This window comes from Leiobunum rupestre, chromosome 4, assembly GCF_980474605.1.
Source record: "Leiobunum rupestre chromosome 4, qqLeiRupe1.1.hap1, whole genome shotgun sequence".
In the NCBI taxonomy this organism is placed as follows: domain Eukaryota; kingdom Metazoa; phylum Arthropoda; class Arachnida; order Opiliones; family Sclerosomatidae; genus Leiobunum; species Leiobunum rupestre.
In genome coordinates this window covers 26,651,389-26,674,182 of record NC_143387.1, presented here as the reverse complement: position 1 = coordinate 26,674,182, position 22,794 = coordinate 26,651,389, and the positions used below count along the sequence as shown (strand labels likewise).

The 22,794-nt window shown below is 38.7% G+C and overlaps 1 protein-coding gene across 1 annotated transcript in view; it reads right to left on the bottom strand.

Annotated features, from left to right (window-relative positions):
• Positions 1 to 749: 749 nt before the first annotated feature.
• LOC149947309 (uncharacterized) overlaps positions 750 to 22,794 on the bottom strand; it is a 112,606-nt gene continuing 90,561 nt past the window's right edge. The window contains exons 6-9 of the mRNA XM_090170874.1: positions 15,896 to 15,976; positions 5,948 to 6,104; positions 4,041 to 4,313; positions 750 to 2,111 (exon numbers count right to left, since the gene is read on the bottom strand). Of these exons, the coding sequence (XP_090027000.1) occupies positions 2,095 to 2,111; positions 4,041 to 4,313; positions 5,948 to 6,104; positions 15,896 to 15,976 (528 nt within the window). The 3' untranslated portion in view covers positions 750 to 2,094. The remainder of the gene's footprint in view (positions 2,112 to 4,040; positions 4,314 to 5,947; positions 6,105 to 15,895; positions 15,977 to 22,794) is intronic.

Here is a 22,794-nt window from a genome sequence, read left to right as displayed (position 1 = left end):
AGTTGATTTTATTTACCGGGAATAAAAATAAAAATTACTTCCCGGAAATTAAAAAACATAATAACTCATTGGGAATTAAAAAATAGAATTACTTCCCGGGAATTAAAAAAACCAATTATTAACTGGGATTTAAAAACTTAATTATTTACTGGGAATTAAAAACACTATTTACTGGAAATTAATAAACCGAATTATTTACTAGGAATTAAAAAAAAACTATTTACTGGCAATTAAAAAAACAGAATTATTTACTGGTAATTAAAAAACAATTATTTGCTGGGAATTAAAAAAAAACAATTACTTTTCGGGAATAAATAAAATTATTTACCCGAAAATAAAAACCAACTATTTACTGGGAAATAAAAATAGAATTATTTATTGGGAATTTAAAAAAAAACGAATTATTTATTGGGAATTTAAAAAAAAACGAATTATTTATTTTTGAATTAAAAAAACAGAATAATTTACTGGGAATTAAAAAACAGAATTAATTACTGGGAATTAAAAAACAGAATTATTTACTGGGAATTAAAAAACAGAATTATTTACTGGGAATTAAAAAACAGAATTATTTACGGGGAACGTAAAACACAATAACTTCCCGGGAGTAAAAACACAATAATTTACCGGCCATAAAAACCGTTATTTACTGAGTGAAAAACACAATTACTTTCCAAGTTCCCGGGAATAAAAACACAACTACTTCAATTGAATAAAAACACAACTATTTCAATTGAATAAAAACACAACTATTTCAATTGAATAAAAACACAATTATTTACCGTGAAGAAAACAAAATTTACCGGCTTAATTAGAAATAACGTAAATTAATATTAATATATTTTTGCTTTGTACAGATTATTAAACATAGTAAGAGTTCTTCGTTCACATTTTTGGTACGGCATAAATCTCCTTAAATCCGCCGTCTACGCCCTTGTATCACGACATTTGAAATAGGGATCCAGTATTGAATAACGAAAATATCATACACGAGCGTTTCATTGGCATCAGAGCCATCTCCAGGCCGAAACGGCAAGCTCTTATTCGGGTTTCGTCCGATGGACATTATGATAAGAGGGAAATTACAAACTTATACACTAGGAATGTCTTCATTCTCAATATCGTCTAATGTAAGACGTACCACGCATTTTCAAATTCATTGATTTTTCACCTTAATTACTTTTTCAAGAACTTGTTCTTAAAGTAAGAAGCTTTGGTCAAATTTTCGAAGCTCTGATGTCAAATGAAAGCGTGTACTAATGACGCTAATATTTTTACGTTAATATTAAAGCATGACCTACTATAAATATAATTTCGTAAGTTTTAACTTTATAATTAGTAGGTACAAAAGGAGAGTAGTAAAAACATTCGCCTTAAAAATTGAACAATTTGGGGAATACCTACTTCCGGTTACAGCCTGAGCTAACTTCCGCGAGAGTTTCAGGTGAAGAATAAACTGAAATTTGTCAATTTTTGGCGCGAAAATTTCCACCCCGAATCTTTCGAACCCAAACTATACATTCAAAGTCCATTTTAAAACCATCGGTAAAAATCGCACTTTCTCCAGATTATAATTTATAATCCGGAACTTTGATTAACATCGTTATATACAAATATTTTGTTTTCATTTGATGTACAAAATAGTGAACTTCACTGAGGACTCTCGTCAAAAGATGGCGCCACCCAACGTAAGGGGATCTCCCGCGTTCCTGGGCGCGTGGACGACGGTAAGTTTCAAAACAAAAGCGTCACGTTTCCCTAAGGACGCGTGGCGCCATCTTTTGTACGGAGGAGAAACGCTTCTATATCTTGTATACGTAGTAAAAGATCAGCTGTAGCAATTTGTGGTGTAATAAGGCGGCCGTTATTTGACTGAAATCTTCGATGGAAAAGAGAGCGGGACAATTCCTCAAAAGAATCCAATGAATTCCAATTTATGTAAATGGCGTCAACTCCTTCTTCTCCACTTTATTGAGTTTTCTTTTTATTGGTCGAAGATCAACTTCGAATCTCTTTTTTTTTCAATTTGGATTTCAAAAATATTTGTTTTTGTTCTGATTGTTTTTGGAAATATATTTTTTATTTTTTTTTTCTTTATATAGGATTTGATTCTGCAATGAAGGACGTTTTATATTAGTCTTTATTTTTTTATTTACTTGACGGCTTAAGAGCAAAAGGTTTTATCTCAAACAAATTTTCAAATAAAATCGACTTATTTTTGATATATCAACGTTTTGCGCTAAAACCATTTATAAAAATGACTCAAACGCTAATAGTACGCTTCTCGAGATACTATGTCAAGGATACTATTAACCCTATTTAAAAAAAACGAGTTTTTAAAATATAGAAACTAAAAAAGGTTTACCAATATATTAAAAATGATATAAAAACTTTTCAAAGTTCTTATTTAAAATTTCTTTCACAAGTTATGTATCTCTCTACTCATTTGTGTTTTGCTCTAAAATAACGAATATTTCATTTAATAAAATAAAATAAAAGCTAGATAAAAATAAGTGTCAAAATGCATTAACTAATAACTAGGCGATGGGGCCCCGTCTTCGAAATAAATGTTTTTTTCATTTTTTTTAGTTAATCTGGCCCTGACCCCGCGTTCGACAAAAGAAGTTAAGTTCAAGAACGTCTACTGTTGCAATAACCAAATCATTATATAATTCGCTTGAATTTACAGCGACTGTCTGATTATTCAAAAGACGTTCCGGTAAAATAAATATACTGCATTATATTTAATATTGCATAATTAATTTATATTATATTTCTACAATTATTAAATAAGAAAAATATAGCTTTTGAAAAATAATTTTTACATTTACAACGTAAGGTGGATTAATATAATTAAAACTTAATTAATTTATTTTAATGTAATCTAATGTAATGTAATGTAATATTAATAAACTTTGAGCTGTCGCACAGTGGGGAAAACTGAGCCCAAACCTGGCCAAAAGTCAAAAAAATAAATCGCGCGAATGAATTTTATTTTAATTTATAATATTTGTTAATAAACAGCCGCACAATTTACCGGTGTTTGATTTTTGACTGTTACATTTTATTTTCCACCAGGCTCCTTAGAAGTAGTAGATTTTTTAGAAATTTTAAGTAGTAGTTTTTGCATAGTTAATTTCCAAAGTTTTTGAGATATTAATTTTGACCAGGTTTGGGCTCAGTTTGCCCCACTGTGCGTCGTGATGATTCGCGTCTATCGAAAGCTGCCTAAATCCCGCGAAATTTCATTTTTATGTCCTTGATGGGAACCGTACTTCTCTAGTACGAATTATATGTTGTCAGAATTTATAGCCCGCTGTACCGGTAAAATCAAGAAACCACACCAGCGGAGGCCTATCATCAGAATGCCCTACGCCAGCGTCCACAAGCCCGGACAGGTGACAGAACCAGCATGGGTAGCAGAACCCCACTACTGATGGTCGCACCCTCGACGCAAGCCGCGCAACCCAGCAGAAGGTGCAACAATGGGACGACCAGCCCGCCACTTCGCACACAGCAGTGGGATAGAGAACGGATGCTCTAGCAACTCCGGCCGACACCCCACCTACAAAGGCAGGGAGCCGAGCCCTTTGGAGAGAGCGCCTAAAGGGGAACGGCAGGCACGCAGCAGCCCGCATAACCCGGCACAGCTGGCACCGGAGATCCCGGTGTGATCCAAAAGGCCGGGAGATGGGTCCGCCGCGCCCTCATACGGAGTCCCGCAGCCCCACAGCAGGCAACCCAATCCGCCGAGGCGGCCAGTTCGCCCGGCCCCTCTCCATTAGCCTGGGCCGAAGCCCAGTATCCAGCCCACACCTGACCGAAGTCGGAGGTTGGAGATAGGACCCTTTGGACGGAGCTAACATCTCCCAGTGCGCCACCGCCCTTACGGGTTACAAGAGCCGGACCCCGACTCCCCGGTACAGCCACCAGTTATTGCACACTCCGACCCCTTGAGGGCCTAGTATGAATTATATGATTTACTTCTGGTAACAAATGACGCGAAATACAACGTGATATTAGTAAAAAAGAGTCTTAACCTTTGTCCTCTTCTATGCTGAGGGCCAGCAAGGGTTGGGTGTCCTTGACGCTGACCGATCCTCGAACCTCGTCGACGATGTGGACTTCGTCGTCCATTCCGGGGCAGAGTTTGGATTCGGCGTCGGGAGTGATTTGTATTTCGGGGCCGGTGGTGGCGTGCGAGTCCAAGGTGGGGCTGACGCTGCGACTGTCCACCGGCAACAGCGTCACGTCGCTGTATCCATTCAGGTGGCGGCTCTCTTCGTTGATGGTTCCTAATTCGGGGTAAACACCTGAAACATATAGCGGGAACTACTTTTGTATTCCACCGCGATACGAAAAAACACCGTACAATAATACACCTTTTAGGTTGTAACAGAGACACCTAACGGATATTGTCATTTTACATGATATTAACGTCTATTGTATCGCCACCTATCAGGATTCTTAGACATTTGAGACTAATTACGAGAAGATTGTAATACACTTCATGCCGAGAGGTCGGACATTTACCAAAATCCCGTACTCATTGTCCAAAATCGCAAAATCTTTTAACTCTCTCTATGTTAAATTAACATTGAAATCCCAAAATCACTTCAAAAAGTAATGATAAAATCGCCAAAATCTTTACGAAATCCCGAAATCCCGTACAAAATAATGGCAAGTGTCCGACCCCTCCACGAGGCGCGGCGGTGAAAATTCGAACTAGCGCGTTGAAAAACAAAAATGAAATGAAAATACCTAAATAACCAACGGAAAGAGGTAAAGTCATCTTCAAACTTTAAACTAAGTTCTTATTTAAATTTAAACTTAATCAAATAGTTTAAAGTGGGGAAAGATTAAGCCTCCTTATCGATTGATGATAATGTTATGATCAATGGCGCTTTTCAAATGGTTCACAAGTTCGATTCCAAGCGATTGCGTGCAAAAGCGTTGTAACTCGTTTCATCGAAAACAATGCAAAATGTAATACCTTATTATGGCGCTATATTACTGGATGTAGCGTAGTTGTTTCCTAAACACGTTTGGGGCTATTGCCCACAAGTCTGGGAAAATCTACAAAGCGCAGTCCGTTATTATTATAACCATAAGTAACATAATAACAATAAGTATGACACTTCCTATTGCTTTAATGCTAATTTTCTAACCGAACTAATACTCTCTTCAAGCTGTGACTTGGACTCGCGACTTACCGATTTGGATGACTACTTTTTGATTAAAATTTAAGCCTAATATCGGAGAGCACGTTCTGGAGTCGCCAGGGGCTTTGGCTTTGTTTCGAAGCCCGCGTGCGAATCACGCGTGATAAAAAACATGAGCTCGTGGCGCCGATAAAAACTTTTTAATTTTTATCATTCTAGCTTAATATTCCGCCTATTATCGGAAACCAGATATTTCGGTTTAGCGGAAGTCTCGCGTATTTCAGACACTAGAGGGCTCTGCGCTGAGAAAACATCTTGATTCAGCAATAACTATGAAAATCAGTTTGGTTGTAAATATCGTTAATTGTCATACTTATTCTTATTATGTTACTTATGTTATAACGTACAACATTTAATGGTAGTATTGTAACGCTAAGTACGAAGTTTTCTTCGATATGTTTAGAGTATTGTTCTCTTACAACGAATATAAAGGGAAGACACTATTCGCCCACGGCTAAAAACTGCCAACCTCTTTGGACCGAAACTGCGGTTGAATCGCGGACAGCTATTGTAATACGCCCTTCAAAAGCCGTCACAAAAGCCGAGCCTACTTCAGACATTCATCTACATGTATAATAGGCCAGCACAATCAAATAAAGGTTAAAGTCGCTTCATTATCGGAAAGCGATTTCACCTAATTAACCGGAATAACTGATTAAGACCAAGTCGGCCGAATCCTCAAATGACGGCGCCAAGACCTCGTCTGAGCGTTAGACGGGACGTACCTGAGCGACTGACCGACAGCCTCTGTTGGTAGGAAGGAAGGGATGAGACGGCGGTGGACATGCCCTCATCGGTCACTTGGGTCGAGAATTTTGGCACTGACAAATACGAAGAATTTTTGCCGTTGGTCACTCCACCGGGGTTCTGAGCGAAATGAACCTGCAGAAAAGGACCCAAAAAAACAAAGATTAACACACCGTCATTAAAGTGCCATTTATAGCCTACGGCGGAGGTATACAACGCGTAACATCTCGTAGGAAAATTTAGTGCTCAGGAAAAGCGCGGTTGAAAGAGATTATAATAAAGCAACGATTTGACAAATAATTGTCGCCTCGTTTTCCTCGGGGAAGATTAATTAAACGCCCCTCCCCTCTCGCTGCTGATTGGCCAAACAGAAGGAATATAAACGACTGCTTTCGAGGCGGGAAATTTGCTAAAGTTATTTACCGAAATAGGTCATACTTCGTCTGGCTGTTTATTGATATTCGATACGCTATACCGTACGGTTTGGCGGAATTTGACTCACGAACGGAAACAATTTAAAATATTTCCGCCATTTGGAAAGTTTACCGGGACAAAATTAAAAATTTTCCTAATTGAGACAAGGCTCCAAGGATCGTATTCTACATGAGGATAGGATTCAAATATATGATAGTCTAATGAGGTATAATGTTCGGGCGCAGCGAAGTAATAAATATTGGACAAATAAACTACTGGACCAGAATCTAGATTGCGCGTTCGGTTCTTTATAACAAAAATCCGCTTGTAGCGCCATGGTGTTTGATATTGGGAAGAAATCTACCCAAATACTAAACACGCAAAAAAGCTTTAAATATTGAGCTCGACATTTTTATGCACGTGCTTGGTTTACAAATGTTTCGTGAATTTCTCGGTAGGATAGCGATTGAAGAATGGGGTCCATTAAGAATACACAGCGCTATTGGCATTGCAAATCATCACAATGAAATTAAATACCATCAAATAAAATGAAATACCGCCATAAAGTTGACGCCGCGGAGTTGGCCCTCAAAATCCCATCACAGTGGAATAATAATTATTTTCAAAGCTGTTCTGTTATCCTCAATGTATTTTCGGTTTGAGTCTATTTGATCGATTCCCAAATGATCGAACGGGTCCCATTTGATCGAACGGGTCCCATTTGATCGAATTTCCATTTGATCGAATGGCATTTGATCGAACGAAATTTGATCGAAAGCTAGTATAGGGTAAAACTACTAGTTTTTGGGAGTAAATCGAAAAGGCAACATCTAGTCAGAATGAGAGACAGTAGACTCTATGAATAATAATTATTTCTTTAAACTGTACTAAAGAAAAATAACCATAGTACTTCAAAAAATAATATAGAGAAAAAAAAATGAGCGCAGTGACGTAGAAAACAAAATATTCTCTCGGACATAATTAATAGAAAGACCTATTAAAAAAACGAACTCTGTACCTAATTTTTAGCAATAGAAGGGCCGTGAACGTGGTCAGACCCCTCGTATACAACGGTGCATACGCGCCTACGGCACGCGTACATCAATCTAACCTAACCTAACCTAACCTGACCCTATTTATATATATAAAAAACAACGGGCCGTTATCGTCGATGTCATAAAAAATTCCATCATATAGTGTATAAAGTAAAAATCTCTTCATCTTTGTGGCTTAATACAGTTAAAGCAATGAATTATTCCATCGTTATTCCTTCTGCACTTAAGCAATGAATTAATCCATCATTATTCCTTCTGCACTTCATATTGACATTCGGTAAAATAAAAACATACTGGTACTATAAATACTTTTGAATTCGATCAAATAGTATTCGATCATTTGAAGGTTCGATCTTATGAAACAAATGACAAATGGGATTCGATCAAATGGAATTTCGATCAATTGCAACGTATAATGATCGACTGTCGATCACATATTTTTCGATCAAATGGACCAACACCGTATTTTCTAGACGTATTTAAAGTTCTCATCTTCTATAATATTTGTACTCTAAAGTAGCTTCGAACTTTAAAATGTGATACTGCATTCGTCTTTAGATTTAATATTCGCGACTCCAATACATCGAGTTTATATACAGAAACAGCGTGCATTCTAGAGTCGACACAAATATCTTACGTTAATAATATGCCCTAACAAATATTCTGTTTACAGCGAAAATTAACCTTAAACCGTACACAAGTATCATAAGGATTAGATTGCTTAGGACATATCCTTACGTAACTAGTCGGTAAGTAAAGCCAACAATTCATACTTGAATTATCGTGCATAGAGAAAGTTTATCTGTTTCTGCGAAGCTATGAAAAGAATGGATGCTTTTGAAAAAACCACTGGAGCCCGAATGCAATCCGATTCACAACGAAGCAATGTAAAATTGAATGACAATACCAACGTGGATGGGAAAGAAGCCTAATGACTGTAGCGGCAGTTTCCTTTCATTAAATGAACTCAGGTGTGCCCTACCTCGGGGTGCCCTTTTCAAAGATTTACCAAAATTTTTCCGCTTCGAAGCTGCGAGGTTTTTTTCTAACGGCATACTATTAAGGTCCTTTAAATCGAATTACTAAGGCCAGCTAACTCGCGAAGTAAATTCACTATTTTAAATTTCGTTTACTTTAAATAAACAGAAGAAACGCGAAATCAAATAAAAACCAGCGCACGATCCTTCTCGCTTTTTTCGGGACTAAATTTGAAGAAAAGAGGGATAAAGATAGCCAAAAAAAAGGGTGAGGAAAAATCTGGGACGACTAAATTTGAAAATAAAAAAGACGTAGTTACACGACCAAATACAGAACTTATTCCTTATCATATCTTAGTTTTAAAACCTCACTCCCACCAAAAAAAACCCCCAGAAAGAGTTAGAAAAAATCGTTCAATTTTCTTAGCTTAAAATCAATACGTAAAACGTCGAGCCAGCCACGGTTAGTGCAACCACGTCACCGGACAGTTCGTCACAATAGGTGAACTTTGATTTTTTAACTAAGAACTAACTTTTTTCGACTCTCAGGTGATACCAAACTGGCGTTGAAATTTAAACCGACGTTTATTTGACAGTATATTAAGAGCTACGCTTATCCGGAACGTTAGTCCGTGGCGCTACCAGCTAAAAGGGGGACTACGTGAGCGAAGAGGAAGCTAACGCGATATCCCGGGAAAAGCGCCCTGATTGGGTTAGGCTTCCTCTTCCGGCTCGGCAAGCTCTCAAAAATTCAGTTTCACCTTCCCTTTCGCCGGTTAGTAGAGTTCCAAAGTCATTTAAAGCCGAACTCCAGCTTTCACGTTGAGCGAAGAGAACCCTTCGTTCGGTAACTACATTGACGTCAATATATCCTAACAGCGTAAAAGACGGACGAGCCATTTCGTGGCTCGAGCCGACATTGATTTTTTATATAAGAAGAATAAAGTAGTCACTTGAGGCTGTTGCTGTACTCGGAGGATGTCCACAGTTCTCGCTGTAAAGGCAGGTCCTCTCTTGTTACGCACCGACCGTGGCCCTGACGAAGTCTCCAGATTTGATAAAATTCTGAATTACTTAAAGCCACCGACGTGGTACGGAGGGCTTTTTGGGGCTCAGCTCGTTTAAAGGTCTGAACGGATTCGACGGGCCGAACCCCAGATCAGCCGAGGACCGAAATCCAATTTAATACCGCGACTCTACTTACGCTCAATTACTCGAATTTACGTACAATTTCACTACCCGTAGATCTCAAAATTGACAGTATTGAAAAAACGTTTCAGAGTTTGAATTTTCTCGCGCGAGTTCCGGAAATAGGGCTGGAAAAATTAAGCATCCGCTATAGCGTTGGTATGTTTTCAATAGCCAGTGTATCTCTTGAAAGGTTCTGCTAAATATTCAGCTAGACTTCCCGATTACACAAGGCACCGAATTAGACCCTGGAAGCGAGGGGCTGATCACTCCGCGTAATCGGTGTACAGAGCCGTACCTTTGACTGTACTAATGGGATTACGCGTAATCTTTGAAGTCCCTGCCTTTAGCAGTGGTAATCTAAGCGTAATCCGGTGTACAGATTTTCTAAGAGTGGTTAGCCAATCGCCTAGAAGTCAGCTAGTGACTATTAATGTCTTTTGTTCATGTGGCCGGGTTACAACGCGTACGAGGGTGGTGGCAAGCCCTTCATGCCACGCGAGCCAACACTATTACTGTTAACCTTGAAAAATTCTTATGGTTCTCAAAAGCGTTTTAATCGCCAGGTTTTGAATTTTAGTCCAAGCAGTGTGAACATTTAATTAGGAAAGAGACGGTTGGAAAGTGTTAGGTAACTGGTTTCTGATCACACTGTCAAAGCAAAGATAATATATATCTCGTGCCCTAACTTCGAAATCACTGCGTCGCGCGTGGTCAATAGAGTTTATCCACTTCCTGCCGGAACTCCGAAATAATTTGCTCCATAATTACCATGGTAACGAACTATAGAGAGTGCCCCCTACAGCAGCTGATGGAAGCAGATTTTTGGGTAATATATCTTCGTTACAAAACCGTAAATCGGAAAGCGATCTGAATTCGAATCTATATTATCTTAGCTCAAAGCAACCAACTTCATTAATACACCTAGAGAGTAATGGCACTGTGACGTCCTAGTACGTCACCCATGCTCTTTCCTATAGATAAAAAATTTGCGACCAAAATGGCGGCCATGGCCCAAGCTACGGAGTGCTACTACTCTATTGGTAGAAATTAATTTCCGAAAATAAGTATAGCTTAATACACCACTTCAGTAATACAATCTGCGCAAGCGTAAATACTACTGCGCCATCTACTGTCAGAAAAAAGAAACGCTGAGTATGTAATTTGCTATTACCCCGTTTCTATAAAACTTAAATAGCATCTATTTTCGAAAAACTTCCGTAGGTGACGTTGCAATAAATACTAAAGTGGCATATTGGGCTTCACTGACGTTCTAAGACGTGGGTTCACATTATAACACTTACAACTATGTCTACTAGAACTAGGAAATAGTTCGATTTAGGGGGGATGTTTTTACTACTCCTAGCTCCTAGCAACTCAAAGATTGGAACCCCATTTAAAAATATTAAAAAAATAAGGTTTTAGAACAATAAAAAGAAACAAAATATAAAACAATATAAAAGAAACAAAAAAATATATAAAACTAAAACAAAAAATAAACAAAAAAATCAAATGAAAGAAAGAAAATATAAAACATACTTTCTGGCCAATAGATTGACACGCACAAACTCGATGTATATGCAAATAAAAAGAAAAACAGGGAATCTATAAGGCAGGACCGAATGTCGAAGATACTGCCCCGCTGTGATTGGTCCACGGCATATGGCAGCCTTTGCCGATGCAGCCACCCTGAAATACAGGCCAATAAATTAAACAGAGCTTCGTATATGGCGAATTCAACTTTTTCCAAGCATAGCCGACGCGTTCTTATGAAAGTAGTTCCAAGTTTTATGAAGGGGGATTTGCGCGGCACAAAAAAGAAGATTCAACTTTCCAAAGACGAATACTAATGGAGTACTTAACTTTTCGGCCAAAAAACTCTGACCTCCTACTAGCGCCGGCGCATTTTTTAAACCTAATTTCGCGGATTTTGTTCGGAATCCCCTTTAGAAAGTTTTAGAAGGAAATGGGATTTTCATATACGCGGAAAATCTGATTGTAGGACCTATACTCGTCGTCATGGCAACTGCACTATACAATATAAACACGACAAAATATATATCCCTCCGCCCTTAGCTAAATCCGACAACGCCCCTTTTAACCCTTCATCTTAGTTAAGTATTATTGATATCGTAGGTCAAAGACAACAACGATGGGTCGATGGCGTAACTTCGATATTATATAACTTACAAGGAGAGTACCCGAGATGTTTATGGACGATTTTGTTCAACGTCGGGCGTAATGTAGACCTATATGAAATATAAAATTCCCAAAAGGAGACGCTGCACTACCCATTCGATTTGCCATGGCAACCGAAAATGTTTTTGACCACTTAACACAAAATTAATATTTTTTCCTTATTGTACCTAAAGATTGTTACAATTCTACCCCAAAATGTTCCAATTTACCCAAACTTGATGAAAGTTAAATAAATGTGGTCCAAATTAGCCATTTCGTGATTTTCAAATTTAAAAAAATTTCTTAGTTAAAAAAATCCCATGCTTTTTTAAAGGAGATTTTTTTTTGTTTTAAGTGGTCTAAAACATTTTCGGTTTCCATGGCAAATCGAATGGGTAGTGCAACGTCTCCGTTTGGGAAATTTCATATTTCATATAGGTCTACATTACGGCCGACTTTGAACAAAATCGGCAATAAACACCTCGGCTACTCTCCTTGTTTGAGTCAGAAGCTATTAACATCATAAATACTAAACCATATTAATATCAGTATTAATATCGTAATCTATGGGAATGTTAAAATTGCTTTTGAAAACGCTTATACTCTTAATAATATATAATTAAATTAACTGAGACGCTACACACTATTTATCTAATTACGATTAATACCATATTCAAATAGTTAAATGCAGCTTTAATTAAAATTGCATTAACTAAATAATAGTCGGCCAACAGTAGAAGCAGATTGAAATAAATGTTCTTACTACTAATACTAATAAAGGGCGTTTACTTATACTTATAATGTAGGGCTAAAAGGTTGAGTCCAAAGTTGGCAGTAATCCTAAACACGTTCTAGTTATTCAAATGCTACCGCCAAATTGGTCTTAGTATCGAGTCTTAGAGGCATACGCTAATACTAATTTACCCGTGATTATTATTAAATTGACTAGCTAGCGTATGAAGTATTCTAGCTATTAAATTTTAAATGAACGGGACTAATAGGAAAAGGGCTTTTAGCGAGAACTAGACGGGGAAAACCTGTGTTAAAATAAATATTTTAAATTCAAGATTTCACCTTGTTAGATGAAAGAAAATATTTTATAATGAAATTGAAAATGATAATATAGACATATTTTCATTAGCATTTTCTTTGAAAATGTTCGTAACGTAAGAGACATTGTCAGAGAACGCGTATTAGTTTTCAATAATGCGAGAAATTTCATATCAAAAGAGCATTTCAGAAATTAAATCGTACACTAGAATAGAATTTAAAAAGTCTAAAACAAACCATCAAAAAAGCTTTGATCAATCTCGCGGTTTTAAAGAACGGATTAAATTTCAATTTAAAAGAATTACGATCCCGCAAAAAAAGTTCAGATTAAAAACTGAAGCATTGTGAGAAGGAATATTTCTCAAAGGAATCTCCACCCCCCTCCCTCCCCAACAAAAGTGGGTAATAGAATAAAATGCGAAACGAATTTCCCAAATCGCCTTAGAGGGCGATCAACTTAACTGACCCTTCCATCCTAACCATAGAAAGAAAAGAAACTGAGATGAAATAAACGAAGCCTTCTTTAAAGTTTTGTTCTACCAGAGGTACATGAATAATCTTCTAGTTCTATCCGTCTAGGGTAGACGATAAAAAAGAGTCCTTTAATCGGTAGTGTCAACCCCCTTTTATTATCTTCCCCTAATCGGCATTGTCAGCCCCCTTTCTACTATCTTCCCCTAATCGGCATTGTCAGCCCCCTTTCTACTATCTTCCCCCTAATCGGCAGTGTCAGTCCCCCTTTCTACTATCTTCCCCCTAATCGGCAGTGTCAGTCCCCCTTTTACCAGCTTCCCCCTAATCAGCAGTGTCAGTCCCCCTTTTTAGAGCTTCCCCCTAATCGGCAGTGTCAGTCCCCCTTTTACCAGCTTCCCCCTAATCGGCAGTGTCAACCCCCCTTCTACTATCTTCCCCCTAATCGGCAGTGTCAGTCCCCCTTCTACTATCTTCCCCTAATCGGCAGTGTCAGCCCCTTTTCTACTATCTTCCCCCCTAATCGGCAGTGTCAACCCCCCTTCTACTATCTTCCCCCTAATCGGCAGTGTCAGCCCCTCTTCTACTATCTTCCCCCTAATCGGCAGTGTCAGTCCCCCTTTTACCAGCTTCCCCCTAATCGGCAGTGTCAGTCCCCCTTTTACCAGCTTCCCCCTAATCGGCAGTGTCAACCCCCTTCTACTATATTCCCCCTAATCGGCAGTGTCAACCCCCCTTTTACTATCTTCCCCCTAATCAGCAGTGTCAGCCCCTCTTCTACTATCTTCCCCCTAATCGGCAGTGTCAACCCCCCTTCTACTATCTTCCCCCTAATCGGCAGTGTCAACCCCCTTCTACTATCTTCCCCCTAATCGGCAGTGTCAACCCCCCTTTTACTAACTTCCCCCTAATCGGCAGTGTCAACCCCCTTCTACTATCTTCCCCCTAATTGACAGTGTCAACCCCCCTTCTACCATCTTCCCCCTAATCGGCAGTGTCAGCCCCTCTTCTACTATCTTCCCCCTAATCGGCAGTGTCAACCCCCTTCTACTATCTTCCCCCTAATCGGCAGTGTCAACCCCCTTCTACTATCTTCCCCCTAATTGGCAGTGTCAACCCCCCTTTTACTATCTTCCCCCTAATCGGCAGTGCAACCCCCCTTCTACTATCTTCCTCTAATCGGCAGTGTCAGTCCCCCTTTTACCAGCTTCCCCCTAATCGGCAGTGTCAACCCCCTTCTACTATATTCCCCCTAATCGGCAGTGTCAACCCCCCTTCTACCATCTTCCCCCTAATCAGCAGTGTCAGCCCCTCTTCTACTATCTTCCCCCTAATCGGCAGTGTCAACCCCCCTTCTACTATCTTCCCCCTAATCGGCAGTGTCAACCCCCTTCTACTATCTTCCCCCTAATCGGCAGTGTCAACCCCCCTTTTACTAACTTCCCCCTAATCGGCAGTGTCAACCCCCTTCTACTATCTTCCCCCTAATTGACAGTGTCAACCCCCCTTCTACCATCTTCCCCCTAATCGGCAGTGTCAGCCCCTCTTCTACTATCTTCCCCCTAATCGGCAGTGTCAGCCCCTCTTCTACTATCTTCCCCCTAATCGGCAGTGTCAACCCCCTTCTACTATCTTCCCCCTAATTGGCAGTGTTAACCCCCCTTTTACTATCTTCCCCCTAATCGGCAGTGCAACCCCCCTTCTACTATCTTCCTCTAATCGGCAGTGTCAGCCCCTCTTCTACTATCTTCCCCCTAATCGGCAGTGTCAGCCCCTTTTCTACTATATTCCCCCTAATCGGCAGTGTCAACCCCCCTTTTAGAATCTTCCCCCTTATCGGCAGTGTCAACTCCCCTTTTACTATCTTCCCCAATCGGCAGGGTGTTAACCCCCTTTTACTGTCTTTCCTCCTGGGCTGGGACCGGTCGGAAAAGGCACTATTTCCGCGAAAATATTAATCATAGCCCGCGATTCCCAGGTGTATATTTCGAAAATCCCAAAAAGAGGGATTATTTTTTCATCATAAGAGACAATAGCCAGGTACGGCAGGCTTAAAGCCCTCACTATTATATTTTCTCTTTTATCTATTTTCTTTAGCTCTATTTCACACTCGTTTTTTTCGCCTCCTCGAGAAATGAAATGGCAAAAAGCGAGGGCTACATAGCCTTCACAGCTGGATCGAAGAAGCGATATAGAAACTATATATATCCGTACGGAGGATCAGTCAGACCCCGTTTACGGCAGACTTAACCGCGTTCCCGGCTTCCATAGAGGCTTTGTTTCGCTAAGCCTCGGCCAAATATCTATAGGTATCGACTGAAAAAACGAGGGAAAAAGTAAAAAAGTGTAAAATTGAGCAAGGAGATTGCTTTTCTATCGGGCGCGAGCTTTTTCCTTAAGAGAGGATCCATTCTATGATAAACCGCGTCTTTGTTTTTAACTTTCTCGTGGCCTACAAACGTTCGCGAAGAACGTACAAGCTAGTTGGGTTTTCGTGTGAAATATTTCGTTTCCGCGATATAAATGTATCGCGTTTCTTTTGAAACTTTCCGTTTGTTTTGTGGCAAATAATATATTTTTATTTGGTGCTTACCTGCTGTGTCGTGTCTATATTCTGGTTAGCTGCGCTGCAGTACGTTTGGTAGAGAGAGTATACGCAAAATACGCAATACACCTGCAACGGAATAAATAATCGTATTCAATTGGGTGATATATTGATTTATGTTAAATAGCTTAACACCGAACAAAGAGCGGCTGTCCCATTTCGCTGGAAATCAAATTTACATGAAATTAGAGAAACTTACAAGGATTAATAACCAATACCAGAAGCGTATAATATATCTCTTACGAGGGAAGTATTTAGCTCCATATCTTACGTGTTTCATTTTTAAGGCCTTGATAAATACTTTTCTCACGTGAGATATGTTATAAACTTGTGATAATACGACGCCTCAACTATAGCCTCTGTTTTCATGATTTCCGGAAGATATTCTCCGCCTACACGGAGATAGAGCCTGTGTCTTCCCCTTTTCCGTAGAAAGGACAAAGATTAAAACAGATGGGGCGTGGTTTTTCCTCCGGGGGATCATTTGGCCGGCGCATTCTCGGTTAGTTAGTGTAGGGAGCTGTTGGCTCGCGTGGCATTAAGGGCTTGCCACCACCCTCCTACGCATTGTAACCCGGCCATTAAAAGTCGCTAGATGACTTGGGCCTCAGGTGGTGCCCTACTACTGATGGTCGCACCTTTGACGCAAGCCACTCAACCCAGCAGAAGGTACAGCAATGGGTAGCCCATTTCCCACTTCGCACACAGCAGTGGGAATAAGAGCGGATGCTATAGCAACTCCAGCCGACACCCTACCTACGTAGGTAAAGAGTCAAACCCTTTGGAGAGAGCTCCTAAATGGGAATGACGGGCACGCAGCGGTCCACATAACCCGGCACAACTGGCACCGGAGATCCTGGTGGGCTCCAATAGGCTGGGAAACAGGACCACTGCGCCTCCTACGGAGACCCGCCACCCCACAGTAGGCTACCCAATCCGCCGAGGTGGCCAGTATGCCCGGACTATCTCCGTTACCCTGAGCCGAAGCCCAGTTTCCAGCCCATACCTGACGGAAGTCGGAGGTGGAGATAGGACCATTTGATCAGAGCTAACATCTCCAAGTGCGCCACCGCCCTTATGGGTTACAAGAGCCGGACCACGACTCCCCGTAAAGCCACCAGTTATTGCACACTCTAACCCATTTAGGGCCCGGTGTAGAAAGCAGTCACCAAAACTCATGGACCGCCCTGAGCTGCAAAGACTCTAGTTTCTCCACTGCCTCGTTGCCATATTTCATAATTGGGTATTAGCCTAACTGATTTTATTATTTTAGTTTTTTATTAACTTGAATTCATTCTTGGTAGTGCAATTGACGGTAATTTAGCATTTAGGTCTTTTCCATGGGACAGCCGAGCGTAAAATGAAAAGTGTCATATAAAAGGTTTGAACTGTAGGTAAGCAAAATATACAAAACATGTCTTACACAGCAAAAAACATTAATTTTAATTAAAATATTTTAATTTCCCTAATAAAGCTTAGTATCCCATAAAACGCTGGTAATTTTTACTTCGTGAACACGTATAAAATTCATGTATGTATTTCCAGGGGGCAGGTCACTTCCATTTTGGGTGCGTCTTAATCATAGTAAAATGATTAAATCAGGGTAATCGTGATTAAATCAGGGTAATCAAGATTAAAAAATCTAATCATGATTTAATCTATCTAATCATGATTTAATCTATCTAATCACGATTTTATCAATCAAATCACGATTTAAATGACATTTAATCATTATAATCATAACTTAATCTTTTTAATCAGGATTTAATCATTTTAATTATATTTAATCATTTTAATTAGATTTAATCATTTTAATTAGATTAAATCATTTTAATTAGATTAAATCATTTTAATTAGATTTAATCATTTTAATTAGATTTAATCATTTTAATTAGATTTAATCGTTAAATCATGATTAAATCAGATTTAAACATTCTAATCATGATTAAATCAGATTTAAACATTCTAATCATGATTCAACGCGATTTAATCAACATAATCGTGATTAAATTAAATTTTATCAAAATAATCACGATTAAATCGGATTTAATCTTTGGGGGTGCGTCGTTAATCAAGGTAGTGACTTGCCCCTTGATGTATTTACATTTAAATCATAGATATATCCACAGATATATTTCCATTTTAATCAGGGAATTCCGTATATAGGTTTAGCGTTTTGTTTTCAGCAAATTCATAAGGAGATACGCTATTATTACATAATAATTATCATTTAAATTTTCTGTTGATTCTAGTACTTTCTAGATCCTTACAAAAATAAGTTTAATGAATTAAACGTCTCTAGTACTTAAAAGTTCAAGAATGTGTGGATCAGTTTTCAATTCCGGACAATTCAGTTATCGTCTATTGGACCTAACAATGTGAATTTTAAAATCCATTCAATTTATAAATTTTCTTAATCAGTTTTCTAGAACTTATAAACTCTGTAATACATACGATATTATTTACATTAGTGCTCAAAATTTGTAAGCTAAACATTATTATATTAATATTTTTTGTTGATACGCTTTACATTTTATTTAGGAATATCGTTTCAAACTCAAATGACTCAATTTATAGGTCGAAAAGTATTTTATCTTCGAAGAATTTAAGGGGCCAGAACAAATATTGGATTTATTACAAAAACTTATTGAAATATTTTGAAATACACGATTTAACCCTTATTTTATATTTAGAACGAATGGATTTGATTTATGAAGGAGACATTTTTCGTTCGAAATTTATGTATACGTAAATAAATATCAGCGAAATAGCCCGAAATAATAGTAAATTTCTATAATATAAATAAATATGGGATGGGTACGTCGAGGTACGTAAGACCAAATGCCTTTGAAATAACGCTCAGAAAAACGTAGCATTTTTGGCAAAAAACCTTCCTCGGGGAAACACAACAAGGCAATTTGACGTGAAACGCGAAAAGGCCATCTTTACGGAGACAGAAAAAGTAATAGTAATGAAAATAAAACAAAGAAAGAAGCGGAAATGACGACTCGGAGAAATACAAACCTCACCGAGCAGTTTTTATTTCGATTTCTTTACATTCATACGCCCGTAAATAACAATTTTCCTCCGATTCTATTCGCTCATATTTCCCAATTCAGAGCTTATTTTTCTGTTTATACGACTCTTCGGTCGTATTTAAAGGGGAATGCTGACCTCCGATGCGAAGCCGGATCTAAGGGTGATTCCTTTCCTCGCATTTCTTAGAACAAAGCTTTTTTGAACGGGTACAGAGCGTAACATTTCAGTTTTTAATCATTTAATGATGAGTGGAATTCATTCGGGTAGTGAAATTTACGCATTTCATCTTATATTTCTTATCAGCACATACAGGAATCCATACCTCTACTCAAGGACAGTAGATACAGGGACGAGAAAGTGTATTGGCGGCCTCTGTTGGAATATATCACCTAAAACGACCTAAACGCGAGGAGAGTTAGTTGTAAACAAAAAAAATGTCGGTCACCTAATTTTAGCGGTTCGTGACGAGGCTTAAGTGTTCAAAACAAATGGACATTTTTTTATTTACGCTCGTAGTTTTATTTTTAATTTAACATCCAAATTGTAAAAACTAATTACAATAATACTGTCCATGGTGAACCACGTCTTAACAATGGCCGCGGTTTGTTTACATCTAACTCCCCGTGAATATGAAGACGTTTAAAATCGGAATTTTTTTCCCTGCTTTCTCGTCCCTGTATCTACTGTCCTTGCTCTACTTGGAATGCTTATCGCGGCAGATTTTCGTCTCGATGTGGCTGACGGTTTTTTTGACGTCACTATATTAACTTAACAAACCACTACGTGAGAGGGGAGCGCGCGCAGAGAGGATTTTTTCTCTCGTAGGCGGGGCCAAAGCCGTCAGAGTGATCTTACCATACGCGATACGGCAGGATAAACATTCCAAGTAGAGGTATGGATTCCTGGCACATTCAATATAACGTAAAAACGTAAAATTTCGGTCAAATAATTTAAATAATCATAAAAAAACCAATTGTGTAGAAGAATGAGATTCTGTGACTGCTCTACGCGTTAACTCCTCGCGATTGTTGACCTGGTTTAACCTCTATTTTTCTACTTCTAATCGTGGAGAAAAAATTAGGAAACGTTTTGTACAACAATTTTAAAGCGTCATCATGATACCAGTGTGAAAATAGGGGTCGACAACGTTTCACTTTTGGCATGTGATGACGTCAAAGCTATCAATTCCCCAACTGGAATCGTAAAGCTTACACCGCTTTTTTGTCAACTTTCATTCTTATGATAGCGTCACGGTGATGCGTTAAAAAGGCTTTACACCTTAGCCAAGCTTTTCCGAATATGGCCTTATTTCCGTATCAAAAGATTAACAAGACGTTCAATATACTAACACGTACCTTTTTTTGTCTTGAAAAAATAGCTTTTGGCCCAAAAAAATGAAACGAAAAATAACGCCAGGTGTTTGAGTTTGAATTTTCGCCGCCATCTTAGGGGCTGCCGCCAGCGCCCCTAACCCCGTATGAGCGATTTTCGAACTATCCTAACTTTTAAAATCGCGCAATTTAGGCTTAGGTCTCTTATAACTGGAAGGCGACGCGCGTGCGAAACAATTTTTTTGCGTCTTCAGCAGCGCGTGCTTTTACGTTGTTTTTCTGACTCACCGACTTCTCACCAGGGGTCGCGACGGATGCGCACTTTTCAATTTTCCGAAATTTTTTTATTTTATTAAAAATTAACCACTCAATATTTTTTATGCGGTTTTTTTTAATGGGCTATAGGGCTATCTAACTGGTTAAAGCTTGACCGTTCCCCTTTAACAGCAGCACTAGTGACCTTATTCTAAATCTATTGATTTGAAAACTGTTTGAACTACGCAGGAGATAAACTTATAAACAATCAGCTGGTTTTTCGCTTTGACGGTTAAAGCAATCAGGATTTTTGCGGTATAATTGATATTGCGAGCTTTGGAAAAAATACGTGTACAAATGAAATTTAATGAGTTTGAGTCGATTGGTCCGACATTCGTACAAACCCGTTCACTCTAGAGAAAAATGATTTTAGAAATCTTGAAATTAATTTGAAAATCTCGAAATTTGGGCGAAAATCTGTTTCAAAATCCCGAAATCAGCCAACAAAATTAGAGATCAAAACGAAAATTGCGCTCTGAATTATCCAAAATCAGTTTCTGGTTTTCGAAATAACTTTGATTTTTAAAATCTCTTACGCAAACTTTGCAAAGGTTTAAATCTAAAAGTATCGAAGACAGATTTCAACGTAATGTTGTAAATTAACTTAAAAGAAAAATAATGCAGCGTGTTTAGAATATTTGACGACTGACATCCAGATTTCGAAAACAAAATGTTATGGGTAGGACGTCAATATTTGATGTAGGAAATCGGCGATTCGTGAAAATGAAATCTCCTAAATGGAGTTAGTGAAACGGGAACACCCGTAAGTGTATTTTGAGCCATTAAAAATCTTTGCAAATAATCTGTCAATTCACTCTAATTGAAAGACTTTTAAATTTCTACGTTTGTGGTTATATTTTATTTTACTTTATTTTATTTTATGTAAGCAAATTTCAGACTATCTGGAACCAGATCTAATAATTAAATAGACTTATGGGTGCTTTACGGTTTCCAAATTTGAAAAATGAACTCAATTTGTTTGGAAACCATTTGAAGCAACTCCCATTTTCGGTTAAGAGTATTTAGGAAGTAGCTATAGGCATAATAGGCCCTTCAATAAAAGACCCTATCTTTTTACTATTTCTAACCGATATGACGATAGATATAGGAAACGTATATAAAGGTCTAGATAAAAGATTTCAAAGGGAGTGAATACGGAGGTGACAGCTAGCAGAAACGCGTAATTTCTGCAGGCTATCCTTATAAGGCGCTATCTATCGGTAAGAAAGCTCGCGCTATCGTCGCGAGAGCCATTGTCTCCTGCTTAAAAATTATACTAAAAGTCACCAACAGAGGGTGTCTAAAGACTACGGCCTGCGGAAAGGTCAAGCACTTAGTACTAAAATGCTAAGAGAGCTCGCGCTCTTGGTCACGTGCCTTCCTCGGTGTCTGCTAGGTGTCAATTCCGTATTTTATGTTAGGCTGACGCCCCATAATTTATCTAGACCTTTATATACATTTCTTACAAGGTTCGTAAATCGTACATGCATTTCTTATTTCTATGGATATGACGAAAAGCGGATAGGCGAGTGACATATTTACGGTTGGTCGGTTACCAGATTCACCAGGTCGGCTACTGGATTCGCCTGGTTAGCCAAAGAAGACAACTACAATCCATACTAAAGTCAAACGTTCTAGAAAATTATTCTTAGGTGGCCCCTACTTCAGGAAATAATAGGGTTTGGGGGAGGGAATCAAAGGGAAGTTTATTAAATTTTTGGGTGGGCACGGGCCCATTGCGCCACCCCCTAGAACCGTGCCTGCAAACAAAGTCAACTAGTTTCGATTTTTACTTTAATGACTTTATTCGCGACCGAAAACTATCGCTACGCCTCCTTTGGTTCACCATTGAAACCTAGAAAGCAGACAATATTAGTTTTTCCTTATCGTTATTCGTAAATTTGACTATAAATAATGTCGTAGGCAAAAATCTCGGTTAGGCCTAAAATTTCTTTTTTTATCGTCTTAGCAAAATATATCAGATGGGCCTAAGAAACCTTTCTTGTCGACGCCCAAAATCCCGTTTAGGCCTAATTTTTTTTATCGTCATAGCAAAAAATATCAGTTAGGTCTAAAAAACTTTTCTTGTCAACGCAAAATATCCCGCTTAGGCCAATTTTCTTTTGTCGTAGCACGGCCGTAGCTAGAAAAAATTGCACCAGGGACGAGTTAAAATTTGGCGCCCCCAATATAAAAGAATAA